This window comes from Chrysemys picta, chromosome 3, assembly GCF_011386835.1.
Source record: "Chrysemys picta bellii isolate R12L10 chromosome 3, ASM1138683v2, whole genome shotgun sequence".
Lineage (NCBI taxonomy): Eukaryota > Metazoa > Chordata > Testudines > Emydidae > Chrysemys > Chrysemys picta.
Genome location: NC_088793.1, coordinates 49,418,649 through 49,439,513, shown reverse-complemented (window position 1 = coordinate 49,439,513; position 20,865 = coordinate 49,418,649). Strand labels below are relative to the sequence as shown.

Below are 20,865 nucleotides of genomic sequence, written 5' to 3'. Positions count from 1 at the left end.
AGTGTTACAGGGGGATCTCACAAAACTGGGTGACTGAGCAACAAAATGGCAGGTAAAATTCAACATTGATAAGTGCAAAGTAATGCACATTGGACAGAATAATACCAACTACACACATATACATATCTATTAGCTTTTATCACTCAATAAAGAGATCTTGGAGTCACCATGGATAACTATCTGAAAATTTCAGCTCATTATGCAGCTGCAGTCAAAAGCTTAACAGGATGGTAGGAACTATTAGAAAAGTAACAGAAAATAAGAGAGAAAATATCATAATGCCACTATACACATCCATGGGGTGCAACATCTTGAATACTGTGTCCAGTTCTGGTCACCCCAACTCAAAAAGTATATATTGGAACTGGAAAAGGTTCAGAGAAGGGCAACAAAGATGATCAAAGGTATAGTATAGAGCAGCAGAGAGACTAAAAAGATTAGAGTTGTTCAGTTTAGAAACAGATGAGTAAGAAAGGGATATGATACAGATATATAAAATCATAAAAAGTGTGGAAAAGGTGAACAGAGAAGTGTTATTTATCCTTTCCCACAATATAAAAACCTGGGGTCACTTGATGAAATTAGGCCTCAGATTTAATACCAGTAAGATGAAGTACTTTTTCACACAAGACACAACCTGTGATAGCCAAAAAAAGAACTAGAGAAGTTCATAGAGGATAGGCCCATCAATGGCCATTAGCCAAGATGGTCAGGAATGCAACCACATGTTCTGGGAGACCCCAAAAATCTGATTGCCAGAAGCTGGGAGGGGAATACATGGGTGGATCACTCCAACTGCCCTGTTTCTACTCTCCCCTGAAGCTCTGGTACTGGCCACTGTTGGAGACAGGATACTGGCCTAGATGGACCATTGAACCCAGTGTGAAAATTCTTATGTTCTTATCTGTGGAGGCTATTTCAGCCAAGTGGCTAAAAGAGCCTGACAGGGGGGTTTGCACCTTCTCTTATACGGAGCTGGGGATGGGAGGATCTGCATAGTGGTAGATTCTCCCAGCCTAAAGATACTCAGCTCCCTTTTTGCTGGACAGTGGTAAGCAAGGGGGGGAGCATGAGTGCTCACACCTTGCATGGTTCCCCCCACTTCTAATGCATCTCATCCTTGTGCAGCAGAAAACCATCTGTACAGTTGCATGGGGGATCTCTGCAGCTGGGGAAAAGAAGGCTGATTTGCCCCTAAAATAAATAAGGAATTCAGTTTACTTAAATAAATGGCTGTAGAAGTAAAAGAAGGTGATTTCATATGAGCTTTTGTTAAATATTTGTAATGTACTTAGTGAAAATTACCATTTATCTGTGCGTTAGACTGTGTATTGTCCTCTGGATAGCATCTTTGTAACTTAATTTACATGCAAGACATAAACTCAGGATAGCTTGTTCGTCCAAAAAAAGACACACTATTTCACAATCAAGTTTATTTATATATTTATTTATTTTCAGGGCTCTTGTGTTCACTGTCACATATTATCTTTCACAAGAATGATAACGTGAACTGCTTTCCATGGGAGAAATGTATAGCTACTTGCTATCTTAATTTGTTTATTACCACTTGCATAAATATTAACCATTAGTTAATATAAGCTAAAATATAAAAGAAACATGTCACACTTTCTGCTGACTGTTTATAAGACCAACCATGCCAGCTGAGGCTGTTGCCTCATTAGGTCTTGTAAACAAAGGAGTTTTGTGCCTGATCAGTAGCACTTTGATTTGAGAGTTCCAAGGAAAACTCAGGCTCTGCCAAGAGTCGTGGTGATGATTCTGTAGATGACAATCTTCTCCCAGACTGAGCTGTACTTGTACCCCAGTACTATACTAGTAGTCACTGTGCTACTACATCTTTTGGATAAGACTTAAAACCAAGGTCCTGACTACCTATAGTCACTTAAAGGTCATATGGCACTCTTCACCAAAGCAGGGGTTTAACCCAGGTTTTCTGTTCAAATTTAAACTTCCAAGTTATAATCCACCTATCTAAAATTTCACTTGTCGTTTCAGTTGCACAAGCTATCCTTCATATTGCCTTCTAAAGCTGCTATGCAGTGTTGCTGGTTCAGAGCAACTGCTATGTTTTACGCTAGAGGTGGCTGAATTTCAGTGGAGGGTGAAAGATAACTATTTATTCAGGGCCCTTAGGAGGCTATGCAGAGGGAGGGAGTAAGGAACCTCCTTCCTCTTTGCATTGCCTGCATAAGGGCTGCTAGAATAACAGTCACAGCTATGACTCTAACTCCATTCCTCCCACGTGCCAGCCAGTGGGCTGGGTGGACATTCGGAGGAGAATATACTGCACTCCTGACAGGATGACATGGATTGTTTACCCCAGTGCTCCCCAGTGTTCCCTTCCCCTCATGGTGGTTTGGCTCCAATGCAGGGCTGTGCCTAAAAGTCACAATCAAGCCCACCGTTTGTAAGTTGTTCTGGAGCCCTCCGAATGAAGCCTAGAAAAATACAAGACATCACTAAAAATGTGTTTGTCTTGAAAACAGTGTGTCAAAATCTGTGTTAATTGGATTAATTCTATTAACTTCAAGTACATTAGCACTACTAAGAGCAGAATTTGGGCTAGCTTTACTTAATGGTGGTGTAATAAATATAATAAGATGCTTAGATACCTGGGTAATAGACATTGTGTAAATATCTAAGATTGAAAGAGAGATAAGTGCTGCTATTTCTTGCTAATGTTGTTTTAGAGAAAACTGGAAAGCCTCTTACAGAAATATGATATGGTCTGTCAAATGAACGCTGAGAGGAACCTCCAGCTGGAACGTGCTCAATCCCTGGTTAACCAGTTCTGGGAGACTTATGAAGAGCTTTGGCCGTGGTTAACCGAAATAGAAATGGTCATCTCGCAGCTTCCTGCTCCAGCTCTTGAATATGAAACTTTAAAGCAACAGCAAGAAGAGCATCGGGTAAGCACACTGCTATTTTATAAAACAAAGCTTACACAAAGATCCCGTACATTGCAGCCTGCCTCCTTAGTACTGTCCAATTCTCAGATTCAAACGCATTTGATGCAGTTGTACACTATTAAAAAAAAGTTATGTAAAATGCTATTCCAAAATAAGTGCTCTTTATTTAAATCCTGTCACTGTTTGCCAAACTGCATATATAAACAAGGTTTTCTAGTAAAGAAAGTGAACACTAGAAACATGAAAGAGACTTGTAATTATAGCAGCAGATTTGGAATGTACAAAAGTTAAAGAGCTATGAAGTCAGTTTAAAAAGTTCACTTAGATGTCAGTGTTAGAACAAACTGAAAACATAAACAGATAAAAAACAGAATTGGGAAAGAATAGGCAAGGAACAAGATAAGAGAAATCTTGACTATCATAAGAACTAGAGTACCTGCTCTGAACCAAACTACCAGACTGATCCAATACAAGTAGAATCTCTCAGATGTTTTCTGAACTATGAGACTACTGTGGTCTAAATGGGTTTAGTAAGCAAATTGTATGTTCAGGGGGCTCACTTTGAAGATGTCTACTCAAAATGAGTAGATTTCTCATAACATTGCAGAATACTTGGAAGTCATTTTTATTTGTTCCTTTATTTCAGATTAATAATGCCTATCAGTAGTTTAGATGCTCTCTCTCTATATATATATATAAAATATTATGGAGATATGCAAAAATTTGTCTTTTTTGTTGATGTTATTCCTTTGGAGAGCTAATCTTATGTTTTTTATGAGCCAAAGAGATAATAAGACAACTAGATTTTCCAGTGTTACAGACAGAGAGGGCCAAGCATACAGCACTTTGGTTCCAGTGCATAATGTACGTGATTTCTAATATATAAAATATTTTTAGACATTTGCTATTACACTGAATGTAGGACTCAAGTGTGGATAATAAAATCACAAAATAAATGCTACATATTAGTTTAGTGAGCTGAATATGATCTTGCCTACAGACAAGATTATTTGCATTTGGTATAGAATATATCATTTTTTGTACATTAACTATTCAATGTTCATATTATATTCCTCGGTGCACTGATTTTACAGTGGATAAATATACTTAGCTCCATAGATTTAAAATTTTAGCGACTCACTTGTCTTGTTTTCTCTCAGACTTTAATGCAAATGCACAGTTCAGATATATTGGTTGATGTACAGTGGCTTCACCCAATTGCCTTCAAACTATGTGTATTGTCCACCAGAGACAAACATTTTCCATTAAGAGATTAAGACTGGGTATATTACATCATCTTTGCAAAACATGTTCCTTAATTACAAGCCTAATCTTGCTCACTTTTCTCACGCAATTAGGCCCACTGACTTCAATCATTCTGCTTGCACGAGGCCCGACATTTGTATTTTTACTAGATCATGCCATTAGCTGAATATTTGTTTGTTTAGCAGAAGACTAATGTTATATGAGTTTTTAATGAATAATGGATCTAAACTGAAATACTGATTTTCTGGAATTGTTTCCAAAATAGTTTGCCATGAGAAAGACCTTCTAAATCAGGGGTAGGCAACCTATGGCGCGAGTGCCAAAGTCGGCACGCAAGCTGATTTTCAGTGGCACTCACACTGCCCGGGTCCTGGCCACCGGTCCGGGGGGCTCTGCATTTTAATTTAATTTTAAATGACGCTTCTTAAACATTTTAAAAACCTTATTTACTTTACATACAACAATAGTTCAGTTATATATTATAGACTTATAGAAAGAGACCTTTAAAACGTTAAAATGTATTACTGACACTTAAATTAGAGTGAATAAAGACTCGGCACACCACTTCTGAAAGGTTGCCGACCCCTGTTCTAAATCATATCTAGCCCTATTTTATTTCTATTTTAAAGTTTTAAATGTTAATACAGTGAACTGTACTCCATTTTAATTTTTTATGTTATAGTTAAATAGTATTTGTTTTAGTATATCTAGAGTCATTTACTTCATTTAGTTAATCCTATTTTAATAACACAGTAAATCAATCTGGGTGAAATTTATCCCTGAACAGAGAGACACCTCAGCATCTGTTCACCATTTAAATAGAACATAAGTGGATGCATGGACCTTGCGCTGTTCTAATGCCTAGAGGTAAACTTCCCCTATGAGTATACAAAACCCAAATATCTGAAATTTTGTAAAACCCTTTTCTCCATGTTTATTACTATAGCATACCCACTTATTTACTGCTTTATATCCTTTTTCTACCACTGCAGCTTGTTATAAAGGATAGGAATGCAACATACAGTCACTACTGATCTGGAGAGACAAGGTGGGTGAGATAATAAAGATTTGCCTCACTCACCTTGCCTCTTTATTATCTTGGGACCAACGTGGCTACAATGCTGATCTGGAGTCAGTTTTATGGAATGATTAGGTTTGAGACAATTGGTCTCTTTGCTTGTCAGTTACTTAGAATCCAGTGATAGACAAAACCAAAAGTGTTCTCTGTGGATAGTCATCCAGAAGTTCAGACTTTACTGAACTATCTGAACCTTTGAGGACCCCAATCATGTCGAGCAATCCTCCTTCCCCAGGTCCCACATTATTTGCCTCCCCTACATAAGCTTTGACTTTCATTGCTACATCGTTATTTTGGGGAAGAGACTGGTTGTCTCCTACCCCACCCAAGGTCTCATTCTTTTTCTAGGGGGAGCAGATGAGGTACAATTCGGGATTAAGATCTCCTCTGCTGAAGGGGAGGAGATTTATTTGCAGCATGATCCAGCTACCACTTCGTTGGGTCCTCACAATGCATTTTAAAATGTAAAAGAAAGCTTGGAATAGGAACAGTGTTTTTGCTTGTTCCTGGCTTTCTGTCAGGGACCAGCCTGCAGCCAAGCCAGTCTCCTGGCAACCCAGTGAGTGAAGCTGGCCCTGATGGAAGCTGTCTGTTTGTCCGCGCTACCTGATAGATGCAGGAATCTGCAGGCTGATACTTACACTCAATAGCAGCAGCAGTCTAGTGGCTGCTTGCGTTCGTAGCCCACAGCTGCACATGGTCCTGTACCTTCCTTTACTGTCTCTAGTCTTGCTCCTGCCTCTGCCCCAGCCTGTACCTGCTCTAGCTCCAGCCACCAGCTCCTTCCTGATCTCTGACTGCTGTCTCAGACTCTCTGCTTCACCCTGTGACTGTGACTCTGGCTAGCCGTTCAGCTTAGGCTTTGGTTTCTGACTTCTGGTTCTGACCCTCTCTTCCACCTTCTGACTGTGACTCCAGTTAACCCTTCGGCTTAGGCTTTGGTCTCTGATGCCCAGCTATAACCTTGGACTTCAGTCCTGGACTTCCCCCATCTGGATTCAGCTCTGTCTGGTAGGCCGGACTCTTGCTTCAGCCACTTGGCTAGATCACCCACGACTCAGTTGCTGACACTTTGAGCAGCCCAAAAGATTGAACAAGGGTAGGTAAGCAGCAGTACTGCCCTTCAGATGGATTCCACAGAGGCAACTATGCTCCTGCTGGACACTGTGGGGTTCCTGCAGATCCTAGAGGCCCAAGTTATGGTTTTGTAGTTACACGCTGTAGACCTACAGGCTCAAATCTTCCCGCCCATAGCTGCCGCCCTAGCTTCTAGAAACCGGAGATTCCAATGCTGGATAAATTTGATGGGGACCGTAACAAGTTCTGTAGTTTCATGAATCAGTGCGAGCTCCTGTTCATGCTATGGCCCCAGTCATTTTCTACTGACCGGACCTGAGTAGGACTTATTATTAGTCTGCTAACTGGGGAGGTTCAGTGTCTTCCCTCCTGGAGACTTCTAGCCCCCTGCTGGGGTAGTTTGAAGAGTTTGTTAGAGCTGTGGCAGTTGTAGTTGATGATCTGGATTGCATGGAGTCCACCAAGAATGCACTTAGAGGAAACAGGTCAGTTGCCAAGTTTTCCATAGAGTTCCATTGCCTGACAGTAGACACTAAATGGAATGAGGTGATGTAGCACTACCATTTCTGATATGCCATAAGCAAGGAAATCAAGGACAAGCTGGCCTTTGTGGAGCAGCCACCTGTTGTGTACCAGTATTAATGATTGCCTGACCGAACACCTCTTGGAGAGAGAGTCAAGTTCCCGATCCCCTTCCATATTCTCATCACAGGGGCCCAGGAAGATCAGCTGGGTTCAGCCTTGCCTCTCTGATGCAGAGAAGGGCTGGTGCTGTGCTTCAGATCTACACCTGTAGACCTGGAGAATTTGGACACTAAGCCCTGGGACGTCCTGCAAAGAACTGAGCCGACCAGAAGAATCTGGAATATCTTTTTGAAGTGCTTGTAACCTTAACCAGCAACAGAGCAGCAGGTCACTTTTCTTTTCCAGATTTGATTTTGTCATCATGTACCACCCTGTATCATGTAATGGGAAGGCAGATATCCTATCCCACAAACACATACTTGCCGAGTCAGGCACTGCTCCCTTGGCTACCATTGTACACCTGTCAAATTTGATTCAAGGGACAGCAAACAGGATTGGATGTTCCTCATCCCATCCCTGTTTCCCCCTGACCCAAGCTACTAAGGTCTGTCAGACCCTAGATGCTTCTAACGTTCTGCCCAGCTCATGGTTTCATTTGAAGGATGGGCTGCTTTATCGTGGAAGGTGCTATTATATCCCAGAGGACCAGCCCAGACTTGAGGTATTAAAGATGTGTCACAGTATGCCAATTGCCTGCCATATTGTCTGCTTCAAAACCCAAGACCTAAGTGTTATTGAATTTCTGGTGGCCAACATTGAGTACTGGTGTTAAGAGGTACGTTAATTCATGTGATCTGTGCTGTTGAAGCAAGTGCCTACATGCAGAATCACTTGTCCTCCTTCAGCCTTTGCCTACCCCATCTCAACCCTGGTCCTTGGTATCCTTGGACTTCATCATAGGCTTGCACCATCATCCTTGTCACAATTGATGTCCTCACTAAAATCGTGCACTTTATTTCCATTCACTCTCTCTCAACTGCCCAGGAAATGGCCCACCTTTTTCTTTTTCTAGATCATGTTGTTTTGGCTCCATGAGCTGCCAACAATAGTCCGAGATCAATTCATTTCCCATTTTTTGGTGCAAACTCTTAAGAATGAAATTGCTTACCTCCTCACCTTATCTGCCACAGACCAACGGGCAGACAGAATAAATGAACCAGGTCCTCAAGCAATACCTCCATTGCTTTCTCAATTATCATCAAGATGACTGGGTCATCCTTCTGCCATATGCAAAATTTGCATACAACTCCACTCATGCATCCACCTGAGAGAGCCCATTCTGTGCAAACTGCGGTTTTCATGCTCAACTTCATTCAGTTGCACCTCCAGACTCCCAAGTCCCTACCACAGCAGATCTAGTTGCCCACCTTCACCGGGAGCTTATTGAATCTTTGAAGCTTCCAAGGAGGCATACAAATATCATGCTAATCCAAAAATGCCAAGTCACACCAACCCTGTCTGCAGGAGATACGGTCTGGTTGTCCTCCAAACATCTAAAATCCACCCGTTCCCAAGCAATTAGGACCATCAATACGTAAGCCCACTTAAGGTTATGAAACAAATTAACCCCATAGTGTTTAGGGAATGCTGGAATATTTGAAGGTCCACTGGAATATTTGAAGGTTTAGGGAATGCTGGAATATTTGAAGGTCTACATTCTATGTGTCTCTTCTGACACCGTACATGGAGAATCCCTTTCATGGCTACTCTACTCTACCACCACCTCCCATCAATATCCAGGGACAAGAGGAATAGGAGGTCTGGGAAATTCTAGTCTCCAAATGAGTTTGAGGCAAACTCTATTATCTGGTGGACTGGGAGGGCTATGGACTGGAAGAGCAATTGTGGGAGCTGGTAGAAAATTGATGATCCGGAAGTATGCCCTGAAACTAGTCCTACGGTCCGTATGAGGCACACTTGAAGTGGGGGGACTGTCAAGAACCAGCTGCAGCAGAGCCAATCTCCTGGCAACCCAATGAGTGCAGCTGGCCCTGATACAAGCTATCTGATTGACTGTGCCACCTGATTGGCTGCAGGAATCTGCAGGCTGAGATTTAAGCTCAGTAGCAGTTGCAATCCAGTGGCTGCTCAACACATTCCTAGCCTTCAGCTGTGCTTGGTCCCATCTCTGGTTCCACTGTCTCTAATCTTGCTCCTGCTCCAGCCTGCTCTACTCCCCAGCTCCTTCCTCACCTTGTATGCCTGGCTCAGACCATCAGCTCCCCCTTCTGACTGCAACTCTGGCTAACTCCTCAGCTTAGGCTTTTCTTTCTGACTCCTGGTTCTGACCCTCCGCTACTCCTTCTGACTGAGACTCCAATTAACCCTTCAATTTAGGCTTTGGTCTCTGACTCCAGTTATGTTCCTTGGGTTCACTCCTGAATCTGCCCCATCTGGATTCAGTTCTAACTGGTAGGCCAGACTCTTGCTCCAACTATTAGGCAAGACTTCCCACGACTCGGTCACTGACACTTTTGTAGCCCTGCACAGTGTACTCTGGAATGTAACTCCAAGGATCTTTTCAGTTTCAAAGTAGCTGATCAGTGGGACCTAATCAGGAATTACTAGGGTTCACTGCAACAGGAACGGGTGAGTCATCCCTGCCAGAGGATGGAACCTGATTGGATAGGGAGAGAGTGAGCCTTCAGGTAGGATAAGAAGTCATAGAGGTGGGGAGAACAGGCTACTCACACAAACCCTTTCACCCACTATTCAGAAGATCTGTTGTAAAAGGTAGTAGAGAGAGCGGGAAGACATAGGGGCTAAGTTGGGACTTAGTACAAAAGACTTTAACTGATTTTCTCTAAAGGACTGGATTTTATTTTCAGGGATGGGTCAGTTGGGGCCAAATTGATGTGCTTGTCTCTGTCAAAAACCTAGCATGTATTTATAAATCCTGGGGTCGGGCAGACTGTGGTCTTGTGACTGAGACAGGGAAACGGGACATATAGATTTTATTCCCAGCTCTATCATTCGCTTATTTGAACCTCTCTGTGTTTCAGTTTTTCCTTCTATAAATCCAGGATAATAAGACTTTCCATATCTACATCCACAGAGTGCTTTGATGCTAATATAATGTTAGTATGGTACTCTGCGTTTGTTTGATGGAAGGCACTATGTAAGTGATAAGGATTAGTACTAACCTCAAGGTGCATTATGTCAAGAGCAGATATCCAGTGATGTTATGCAAATATCTGTAATATTACTGTCATTGCAAGAATTACAGACTCTAATATGAAATGGAGTGTCCGTGGCCAGGATCATATGCACAGTTAGCATCTTGGATATAATAATATGTTCTACATTATTTACTTCATAGAGCTTCCTAGTCTATCTTTAAATGTAACATTTTGTGCCTGGATAGCTATTCAGTGTTGGAAAGAGAACCATCACAGACAGGCCAATGACTGACTATAGTCAATGTGATTTGTGCTGTACTTTAGGATGAAAAGTATTTGTTTAGAATTCCTTGCCAGCTGGATGTGTTAGAAGTGCAGACAGCTGTAATGTGGCGGTGTAAGCGTAAGAAACTGATAAGTTATTTGGTTTGTTATAGCAACTGCGTGAGCTGATTGCTGAACACAAGCCTCATATAGATAAGATGAACAAAACTGGCCCTCAGTTGTTGGAGTTGAGCCCAGGAGAAGGTTTTTGTATCCAAGAGAAATACGTGGCGGCTGACACCCTTTACAGTCAAATTAAAGAAGATGTCAAAAAGCGAGCGCTGGCACTGGATGAAGCCATTTCTCAGTCTACTCAGGTATCAATTTAAACTCAGAACTGGGTTCATTCAAATGGAAATATATACATTGTCATTAGGCTATGGATTAACCATAAAGGGCAGGTTTATCTCCCGTACCCACCCACATGGCCTGTGAATGCTCAGATCACTGCTCATGGCATTGTTTTCCTGTTAGTCAGGGGGTTATAACTTTTTATATTGATCAATATACTTGTGCTGTCCTTGCAACATGTTATTGACACATGGAAAATCATTTTGAAGTCATTATTTAAGGAACATCTGAATGCTAAATATGGGATGTTACCTTCACCTTCATTCTGGGCAAACATTTTTTCTTCTACGCATATTAGTAATCCATGCTGCCCCCTATGGACACCTGAGTCAATCAGCTAAGTCACACATACATAGTTGGAACTCACAACATTCAGCTACCAATGCAGACCTCTACCACTGAAGCTGAAGGAGAATCTCCATTAAATAGTAGTAGTAGAAGGGTTTACATCTTCTTTGTAGGCCAGCCATTAGAGAATGAGATAATCACAAGCACTTGAACATATGTACAAACTGCTAGCCAGTGTTTTATAATTAAAATTTATGTGCAGTCATCAAAACGGAACCCCCAGATTTTACTAGATTTCATATTTCATTACAAACTTAAAACTCTGATCAGGTTCTTAGGAAAATAAGCTAAGGTTCAGGAACCTTTGGAGTGAACCTCAGTTGGTGTATTATTATTCATCAAATCCTTGAGACATTTGAGGTTTTACGTGGTTTCACTTTTGAACTAGCTGAAATTCTGTGTTTTTAGTTTCACTTCAAGATTTTATGAGTTCACTCAAATTCAAAACAAATTCAGTCAGATTCAAAACAAGTTCACTCAAATTCAAAACAAAACTCGTGTGTGTGTGTGTGTGTGTGTGTGTGTGTGTGTGTGTGTGTGTGTGTGTGTGTAAAACCATACAGCCCAAAGCCAGAATAAAACCACTACATTGTATACAGCTCTACTGAAACAACTTCTCCCTCCTTCCCATGCACTGGGGAACAAGTAATAGTATTGCTAGTCTCTCCAGATCTAGAATACTTTCCCAAATGCTTCTCTAAGTAACATATGTTAAAATGCTCCTCAGGATATGCCTTTATATACTTTTTTTCCTTGGGTCATCTCACTATGTTTCCAGACTGCTGACTGCAAGCCTGTGAGCACCAGCTGGTATCGTAATGTGCATCTTCCAATTCTTATGTTGAACCATCATACTTTTAAGCATTCTAAAACAATCAAAGTACACATGCTGCTGAAATACAACTACCAGTAATTATTTTAGATGAAAACATTGTTCTGTACTTTACGGGTTCAGTCCTGCTGCCATTAAAGTCCATTGGAGCTTACCTCTATACCTTTAAAAATCAGGCTACTCACTTTCTATTCTAACCCCAGTATTGAGTGCCAGATATATAAACACAAAAGAGTTTCTCTATGTAAAGAAGAAAATCATAGATGCATGCTCATATGTAACTTCCAGAGTATCAGTATGTTGAAAAGCTGCTTACATATTTAAAAATGTGTTGAGATTAAATTTATATATGTTTATAAAAATGTATGTACACATGACAAAAAGAAGACAATAGAATTTGTTTTGATATAATCCCTTTTTATTAAAATATCCCAGAGTGTATTGTCATAAACATATAATATGGTGGAGATGTAAGCATTTGATCACACAATCTTGGAAGTATCAGTATCTAACTCATCAATGTGTAAAGTGCATTAGGCTATCTTATGCATGAAAGGCACTGTGTAAGCCCAGAAGCTGTACTGTCTTATAGATATACGATATTCCCTATTAAAGTTAAGGACAAATGCCCCATTCACTTCAGTAGGAGCAAAATCAGGCCCAATGAGTTAATCAGCATTTTAAATTTTTTGTATAAAATGTTGTGGCATGCAAATTAGAGCAGAGTAGAGCAAATCAGAGAAGAGTTAAACACATTTAACTTCAGTTTTTATCACTTATATAGGATTCGGCTTCATAGTATCACAATAAATGTAATAGACATCTGAATATAGTAACAGCTGCATCTCACCCTTAGTATATACTTCACAAGCATGTAGGATATTCACACACATTCTAACAAATACATCCTAGTTTATTAACATCATTCACACATTCTGTTGAGAAGTCAGATGTGTAGTCAATCTCCCACAAGAAAGGGGAAATTGTACTTTCATTGGATCTTTTCAGTGTAAAGGAATTGCTCTTTGTTTCACTTCAGAAGACCCTGCACTCTCAGGTTCTTCCACAGTTCTTCCAGGTGTGTTAGATACTGCTTATAATAGATATCTGGACTTACTGCCACCACACAGTTAGTTCATAGCAATTACCTGACACATCAAACCCTCATCAGTGTTTCCATGCACAACCTTGTTCCCAGTGTGAAACATTATAATAATACATATCCTTAAAATAACACAAAGCTTTGTGTTGAATACAATCACTTCATATACATGTTAAAGATGAAAGTGGAAAACCCATGGCTCTGTAAAATTTGGAACAAAGTAGTCTATTAATTAAACAGGACTATAGTCAGGTAAATGTTGTTGGCAGGTGAAACAATGCCCCTCTATGGGTGAGCTGTAGGGACTGAACCCAGGACCTGTGGATCCGAAAGCATGAATCTCTATTGCTTGACCTAAGGACCTGGTCCGTTTGTTTAGAGGCAGTAGCTGTCTCTCAGAGCTCTCTGTGTAGCCTAGTCATTAGAAAGGGATAAAAAGCTACACAGTATTAGAGCACACCATGCAACTAGTGATGTTTAATATGTTAGTTTATCAGTACCTTTCTTTTCAAGGAAATCATCAGATGTAGGTCTTTTGATTGTTTTGTCTTTCCTCCCATTTCCTTTCCTCCTCACCCCTCCCGCTTTTATGCCCCCAGTTTCATGACAAGATAGATCCAACCCTCGAGAGTCTGGAACGCATAGTTGAACGTCTGAGGCAGCCACCTTCAATCTCAGCTGAGGTTGAGAAGATTAAAGAGCAGATCAGTGAAAATAAGAATGTGTCAGTAGATCTGGAAAAACTTCAGCCCGTGTACGAGACACTCAAACAGCGTGGGGAGGAAATGATAGCTCGCTCAGAGGGAGCTGATAAGGATATATCTGCTAAAGGTAATAATCTGAGAGAGAGAAAGTTTCTTTCTAATTGAAATAAACAAAGCTGTGGTAAATAAAATCTTCATTTTTCATTCAAATAAGCTAGCTTATTTTTGAATGTTCCCATGTAGAAGGGCCTTAAGGTTTAAAAAAAAGCAATCTTCTTGCTTTATGAACGGTTGTCATAAATCAGACTTTTGGTGGTTTTTTTTTTTTTTTTTTTTTTTTTGAAGTGCTATGTTAAATGATTCTGTTTATCATTGTTGTGGGTATTTTACAACCAGAATTAAAAAGCTAGATGGTTTCCTCCGTAAGGAGTATATATGTGACATATGTATGCATGATGTATCACTATAAAAGTAAACATAAATGTTGGTTGCCCATGTAATAGAGTCCATTTGCCTATTTAGCTGTTCAGGATAAAATTAAACAAATGGTCTTCATCTGGGAAGACATCCAGGCCTTGACTGAGGAAAGGGAGGCCAAATTGCTGGATGTGATGGAGCTGGCTGAAAAGTTCTGGTGTGATCACATGGCTCTTGTAGTCACTATTAAAGATACTCAGGATTTCATCCGAGAACTGGAGGGACCTGGAGTTGACCCCTCTGTAGTCAAACAACAGCAAGAGGCTGCAGAGGTCAGTAGAAAGTATTTTTTTACGTTTAAAGGATTTTTTTTTCCAATACAGATAGGAAATGTGATATTTTTACAAAATTACCATGAAATACAACAAGAGAATTCCTTCAGAAACCAATAGGGATAATTACATAGAAATTAACTATAACAGTATTTCAAGACTGCATGGCAAATAATTAGTATATCAACACTTTTGCTTTTTGTGCATAGATGTTTCAACATGTCAGTGTCTATAGGCTTATCTGTGTCTCTGAGCATATGTTAAATATGTAATTGAAATTAAACAAGTCATACATATTTTAGATTCTCTGAATATTATGTAGCATTTAAAAGAAATGAAATTAACATGCTTTCTTCCAAGCCTGCAATCAGTTATACTGATTATAACAACTTAGCAGCAGGAATGGTGACCACTGAAAAACAAAAACAGCAGGTTGAAGAACTCTAAATGAGTAAAGCCTTCTAGTCTGTACTTTTTACTTTTGTACAAAATCACTTATTCTTATAAGCCCTGGTTTTCATTTAAATGAAGGCCACTTTACACCACTCTGTCAATATAAAGGGGCATTATAAGTGAGCGTGCATTTATGCTTACTTCAAGGTCCTTTCACATTGCCAGAGAGATGTTACACTTGTGACCTTAATATAAATAAGAATCAAAGCCGATAAGCAACTGTATCTATATTCTTGAGTTTTAAAATATAGCAACATTGAAAATTTTAATTTTTTCTCCTTTTAGGCTATCCGAGAAGAAGTTGATGGACTGCAGGAAGAACTCGATATGGTGGTAAACTTAGGTTCTGAACTTATAGCTGCTTGTGGAGAACCTGACAAGCCTATTGTCAATAAGAGCATAGATGAGGTATGAGTAACATAAATGCTTAATAGTAATATGTTATAATGTTTGTGTACTGTAGAATGGATAGTCCATAAGAAAGTACTTAGAAGTAGTGTAATGTTACAGTTTTGGGGCCAGCTGAACTCAGTGACAAAATCCACTGACTTTAATTAGAACAAGGTTTGGCCCTGAAGTATCCAAAGTCTGACTGAAATATTTCACTATTTAATTGCAGCTGAATTCAGCTTGGGATACTCTAAACAAAGCATGGAAAGAGCGGATAGACAAACTTGATGAAGCCATGCAAGCTGCTGTTCAGTACCAAGATGGACTGCAGGTAAGATGGTTATGATATATCTAACAAAATCTTGAGTAAGAAAGGTTATCATGTTTTATGTGTTAGAAAAAAATACCATATTACTGGGTAGCTGTCAATTGATGTCATCTGTAGAATTATGATTAACATTTTCATCAATAAACTGAAGGATTTTCACAGATTTGTTGCATAATATCATAAATATGCTGGTTTACATTCTTGGTATAATTATTTACTTTTCATATTGTGTTTAAATTTTGAGTTAAAGTTACATTGTTTATTACTAGACTGAGAGCAGCTTTTATTTGTTACCACACATTTGCATGGTAACCCTGCTGATAGGCAACATTCCATTGTGATACATTCAGTACTTCCATTAATATGTAAGTTGATGCTGTGTCACAATGTTTACATGAGCTAAAAGGGAAATAAAAAAACAAATTAAATAGTTCAAGTCCTAAGTGCTGCAATTTTCCTGGGAGAGAAGACAAATACAAGGAATTCCATTTTACTGCAGATCTTTCATTTATACAATAAGTACAAGATTTTGCATTTTCTGAATTAAATATGTTATTCATTTCCATCATGCTGTTTATATAGTTCTTTAGTACATCATTTTACCCAATCAGAACACCTCGTGCGTGTAGCCGATTTACCTAAAAAAGTCTACAGATAAATTTCCCATCTACATACAAAGTCTGTCTGCATTTTTGTCTGCCACGAATGCAGGATTTGCCCATTCTTAGGAAACTGTCCTGTGGTGGAGAGCCATCCTCCTTCTTGGCTAATGGCATAGGGGCCATAATACCAGTTCAGAGTGGAGGCATTCTTTTCCCACTGCAGGCCCCGGCTGCTGTTACAGCCCTCCAGGGCTGTTGGCATAAAACAGAGCACTCTTGAGGCTGTTCTACATTATGTCAGGAACAGACAGATTGGCTGGAAAGCCTCAATATTGGGAGGAGACATAAATGTAACTTGAAGTTACTGTTGCACCTCCCTACTGAGCTTGATCAGTTGCAGCTCAGATCAGCCCAGCATGGAGCCTTACACGTACCAAATGGGTCTAATTCCACACTCTGTATACAATTCAAATTCACATTGACTTCAATGGGAATTTTTGTTCACATTGACTTCAGCGGGATTTGTGCCTAATTAGTCATTAATGAAAGCCAAATTTTATTCAGTGACATCAACTATAAAAATCAATCTCAATAAAGGATGAGAACACTACAGAAATAGCAATTCTGTACTGTGCATTTGCTGTAATAGAGGTCCCATTGAAATCAGCGCAATTACCCAAAATAAAGTACTGTGTAATATAAGTAACTATGACAGAATCTTGCAGTTAATAAAAGTCCAATCCTGCACCTCTTACATGCATATTCCTGGCATTGAAATCAGTGGGTTTTTTGTATATTTAGGTATTGCAGGATGTCAATGTAATCAATATTCGCTGCCTTGGATTGTCAAGGAACTTTTTAATAACTTCATTTTTTTCCAGATTATTTTCGTATAAAGAGGGTAATGAAATTATTTCCTGCAGTAGCAGATAAACTCAGCAATATCAACATGAGAATTACACTTGTATTGTACATAGCTTTCAAACTGTACCTCATGACAAGATTAATCATACTGTTTTACTTAATATTATCTTATACTGCAATTTAATGTTGTGATTTTCAGGCAATATTTGACTGGGTAGATATTGCTGGCAGTAAATTAGCTTCAATGTCACCAGTTGGAACAGATCTAGAAACCGTGAAGCAGCAAACTGCAGAACTGAAGGTATGAACTAGCTGTTTATTTTTCTTATTTCATGATTCTACATATTTCAGCAGCCAAGTGTAGTTCTATAAAAACTTCCAAATATCATAATGCTTTTACAGTAAGTAGCTTATTGTATCTGGGTGAAAACCTTTGCCACCGACTTCAGCAGGGCCAGATTTTATTCTATGTAAATATGATTTGAGAACTCCGAAAAAACATTTGTTATAACATTGATTTCTGTTAAAAAGTTATTTGAAGATATTTTTCCCTTCACCTTTTATTTTTCTCGCTCCCCCTGTGTCAGCCACCTTTGACCTCCATCTGGAATGTGGGTGGGCAACTTCCTCCAAAGCCTCTGACTCCTGATGTCATGGACCATGCCTAAATACACAAACTGAGATCACATCATTTCCACTAGACCCCACTGGGCTATGAAACAAAGTTCTAAGCCAACTCTGAATCCCACTGTATGGAAATATGATTCATTATGGTCATGACACCAGCACGTTATTATGCATGTTTTAAATAGGAAGCAGGGGTGTGTAGTGGCTAGTGTAGGAGTTGGGAGTCAAGAGTCCTTGGTTTAGCTCCTGACTGTTACTGACTCACGGCATGGCCTTAGCCAAGAGGATTAATATCTTTCTTCTTTTTTCATGATATCACTTTTTTTATGAATCATAACCACATATCTTACAAAAATCTGAGTGAGAAAAGAATCAGCTTGTTGCCTCAGTTTGCCAGTCTGTAAAATAGGATAACTGACTACTGAAATTGCTTTCAGATTTTTCAGTGAAAGGTTCTATGTAAGTTCAGAGTAGTATATTATCTCAGCCCCTGTAGCCAGAAATGACTATTGCCTTTGCCACAAACCAGAATGCATGATAGTAAACAGTCTTACATTCTTTATCTTCCTATGCACATGATTACCAAAGGGAAGGAGAGTATTTTTGGAGACCTTAACATGTATCTTTGTCTTTTCAGTTAGCTGGGATCTTCTTGATTTAAAGCATACTGTAAATACAAAAACAAGGAGGAGTCCGGTGGCACCTTAAAGACTAACAGATTTATTTGGGCATAAGCTTTCGTGGGTAAAAAACCATCAGGTGCATCTGAAGAAGTAGGTTTTTTACCCAAGAAAGCTTATGCCCAAATAAATCTGTTAGTCTTTAAGGTGCCACCGGACTCCTCCTTGTTTTTGTGGATACAGACTAACACGGCTACCGCCTGATACTGTATATAAATATAAATATAAATATTGAATCAGGAAATACATTACCATTGTTTGCAAATTATTACAACACATTAGAACAGGAAAAAGAAAATGTTAGCATCATGGCAGCTGACAGCGTTGCATGTAATATTTTAAGCACCAGTATTTCTACTGTGTACAGTGTGATAGTTACCTGTGAGAAAAATGATTTTCTGTATGTTTGTATTTACAACAGCAATTTAAGATGGAGGCTTATCAGCAGCAAATAGAAATGGAAAGGCTAAATCATCAAGCAGAACTGTTGTTGAAGAAGGTTACAGAAGAAAGTGACAAGCACACAGTTCAAGAACCCCTCTCAGAGCTCAAACTGATATGGGTCAATCTAGAGGAGAAAATTATTAACAGACAGGTGAATGAAGTTGGGATGGGAGTTTGTCAGATGTGATGCAGAGCTGTCAGCATAGCTTTTTGTTACGCACTGTTTGTACCAGCCCATGTAACATATTCTTTCTTTATGTTTTAGGGATTACAAATTACAGAAAGAGTGTTTCACATTTTACTGAGTTTTACTTTACAATTTTCAAACACTTGGCAGCATATCACTTCCTGTGTCAAGTATCGAATCAAATCCTATTTGTTTGTTTCATTTTGTTTTTTGATGGTATTTTATTGGTAGTCGAAAACTTGTAAATACACACAGAAGACCAAATACAAAAATAATGTGTTGAACACCTCTTTTTCACACTTACAAACAAGTCACTTCAGCGTTCTTTCCAAAATACTAAATTATCAAAATGACACAGGCAAATTGAAAAATGCAGTGCTTAGAAAAGTTTATTCATTTCTAAATTGAACCATTTCATTGAAAAACCAAAGCTCATTAAAAAGACCTCGGACCAAGTAGCATTTAAGTTCAAATCAAAATATAAATAATGAAAAATGCAATTAATTCTGTGCTGAGATAGCCAACATTCTGTATCTTGTTTTATAATAGGATCTGGAATGGCCAAGAATTTAAGGCTATATAATGGAACTGCCAACTCAGCTTTAACTATAGAGCAGTTGCTTGAGCTAGGATAATGTTGCTGCTCTCTGATTAGTGCTCTGACTATTGGACTCAGGCTCACCATTCGGTGAAAATGGAGTCTAGTGGCATTCTATGCAGTTTAAGCCAGTTAGATCATTAGCTTCATAAAATAATTTCATTGTTATTTTTATTTTATTTTCACTATAGCACAAGCTGGAGGGTGCCTTGTTAGCTTTGGGGCAGTTCCAACATGCCCTAGATGAATTACTGACATGGCTGACGCACACAGAAGACCTGCTGAATGAACAGAAACCTGTGGGCGGAGACCCCAAGGCTATTGAAATTGAACTTGCCAAACATCATGTATGTAATTATACTGTGTTCACTGAGATGTTAGTTTGATGTTTATCTTAAGCTATGTTTCTTATTGTAAAGATTTGCGCTTGTTAAATAATTGTCTTAGAGGTTTTCAAGAGACAGATTAAGACTGAGAGTGCCGATCTAGAAGCTATAATGACTGCTGCATGAATAATGTTACTGTCTCTCCTCCGGCCTCCATTCTTCCTCAGTATAGATGGCATGTGTTCGAGCACTGAGCCTGGCACTTCCCCTGGGGCTGTATGATTCCACATTGACCCTTAGTCAGGTCAGGGCCCATGAAGTATACTTCAACCCACACACAGCTGGGCCCCAACCTCAGAAGAGAACAAAGAATCAATATTTTTGGAACCTACAAAATTGCACCTCCTTTGGCTCAGACTGTCATGTGCTCTGCTGCTCCCATACACCCACCGACTATCGGAGTAACCTATACCTTTGCCACTGTCTCTCTGCAAAACATTATTAATTGTTAAGTATTGTTATGGCACCTCTGGACCCCAATCAGGAGTCCATTGCACTAGGCAAATGTGAAATGTCCTTCACTTTCAAGAGTATCTTCTTGGAAGAAGAATTCTCAGCTCTTTTGTGTGGCAAAATACTGGTTTTGAAGGTATGCTTTCATAGGTCATGCAGATTTCATATCAGGTTCCAATCCTTAAGTGTCACCTCTCCTTCCTTCAGAATAGCAAAAACATGCATTTTAAATTATGTCTTGCAAATCACTTTAAAAAGTACTCAATATTTTAGTTCAAAGTCCTCTCAAGACCAGACACAATGCACCAAAACTGACTGTATAGAGAGAACTAAGACATTTCTCTCATATACATGACCAACTTCAGAATGGGGCCCTCTTAAAACCATT

The 20,865-nt window shown here is 39.4% G+C and overlaps 1 protein-coding gene across 46 annotated transcripts in view; it reads left to right on the top strand.

The window, feature by feature from the left end:
* Positions 1-20,865, top strand: part of DST (dystonin) — a 439,617-nt gene that overhangs the window by 372,876 nt on the left and 45,876 nt on the right. For all 46 annotated transcript variants that reach the window (XR_010599478.1, XR_010599479.1, XM_065587877.1 and 43 more), the window contains 9 exons: positions 2,712-2,930; positions 10,493-10,696; positions 13,612-13,843; positions 14,239-14,465; positions 15,204-15,326; positions 15,538-15,639; positions 17,302-17,403; positions 18,831-19,004; positions 19,830-19,985. Coding sequence is in view for 44 of the 46 variants with exons in the window: in XM_065587877.1 (XP_065443949.1) it covers positions 2,712-2,930; positions 10,493-10,696; positions 13,612-13,843; positions 14,239-14,465; positions 15,204-15,326; positions 15,538-15,639; positions 17,302-17,403; positions 18,831-19,004; positions 19,830-19,985 (1,539 nt within the window). In the remaining 2 variants the exon portion in view is untranslated. The remainder of the gene's footprint in view (positions 1-2,711; positions 2,931-10,492; positions 10,697-13,611; positions 13,844-14,238; positions 14,466-15,203; positions 15,327-15,537; positions 15,640-17,301; positions 17,404-18,830; positions 19,005-19,829; positions 19,986-20,865) is intronic.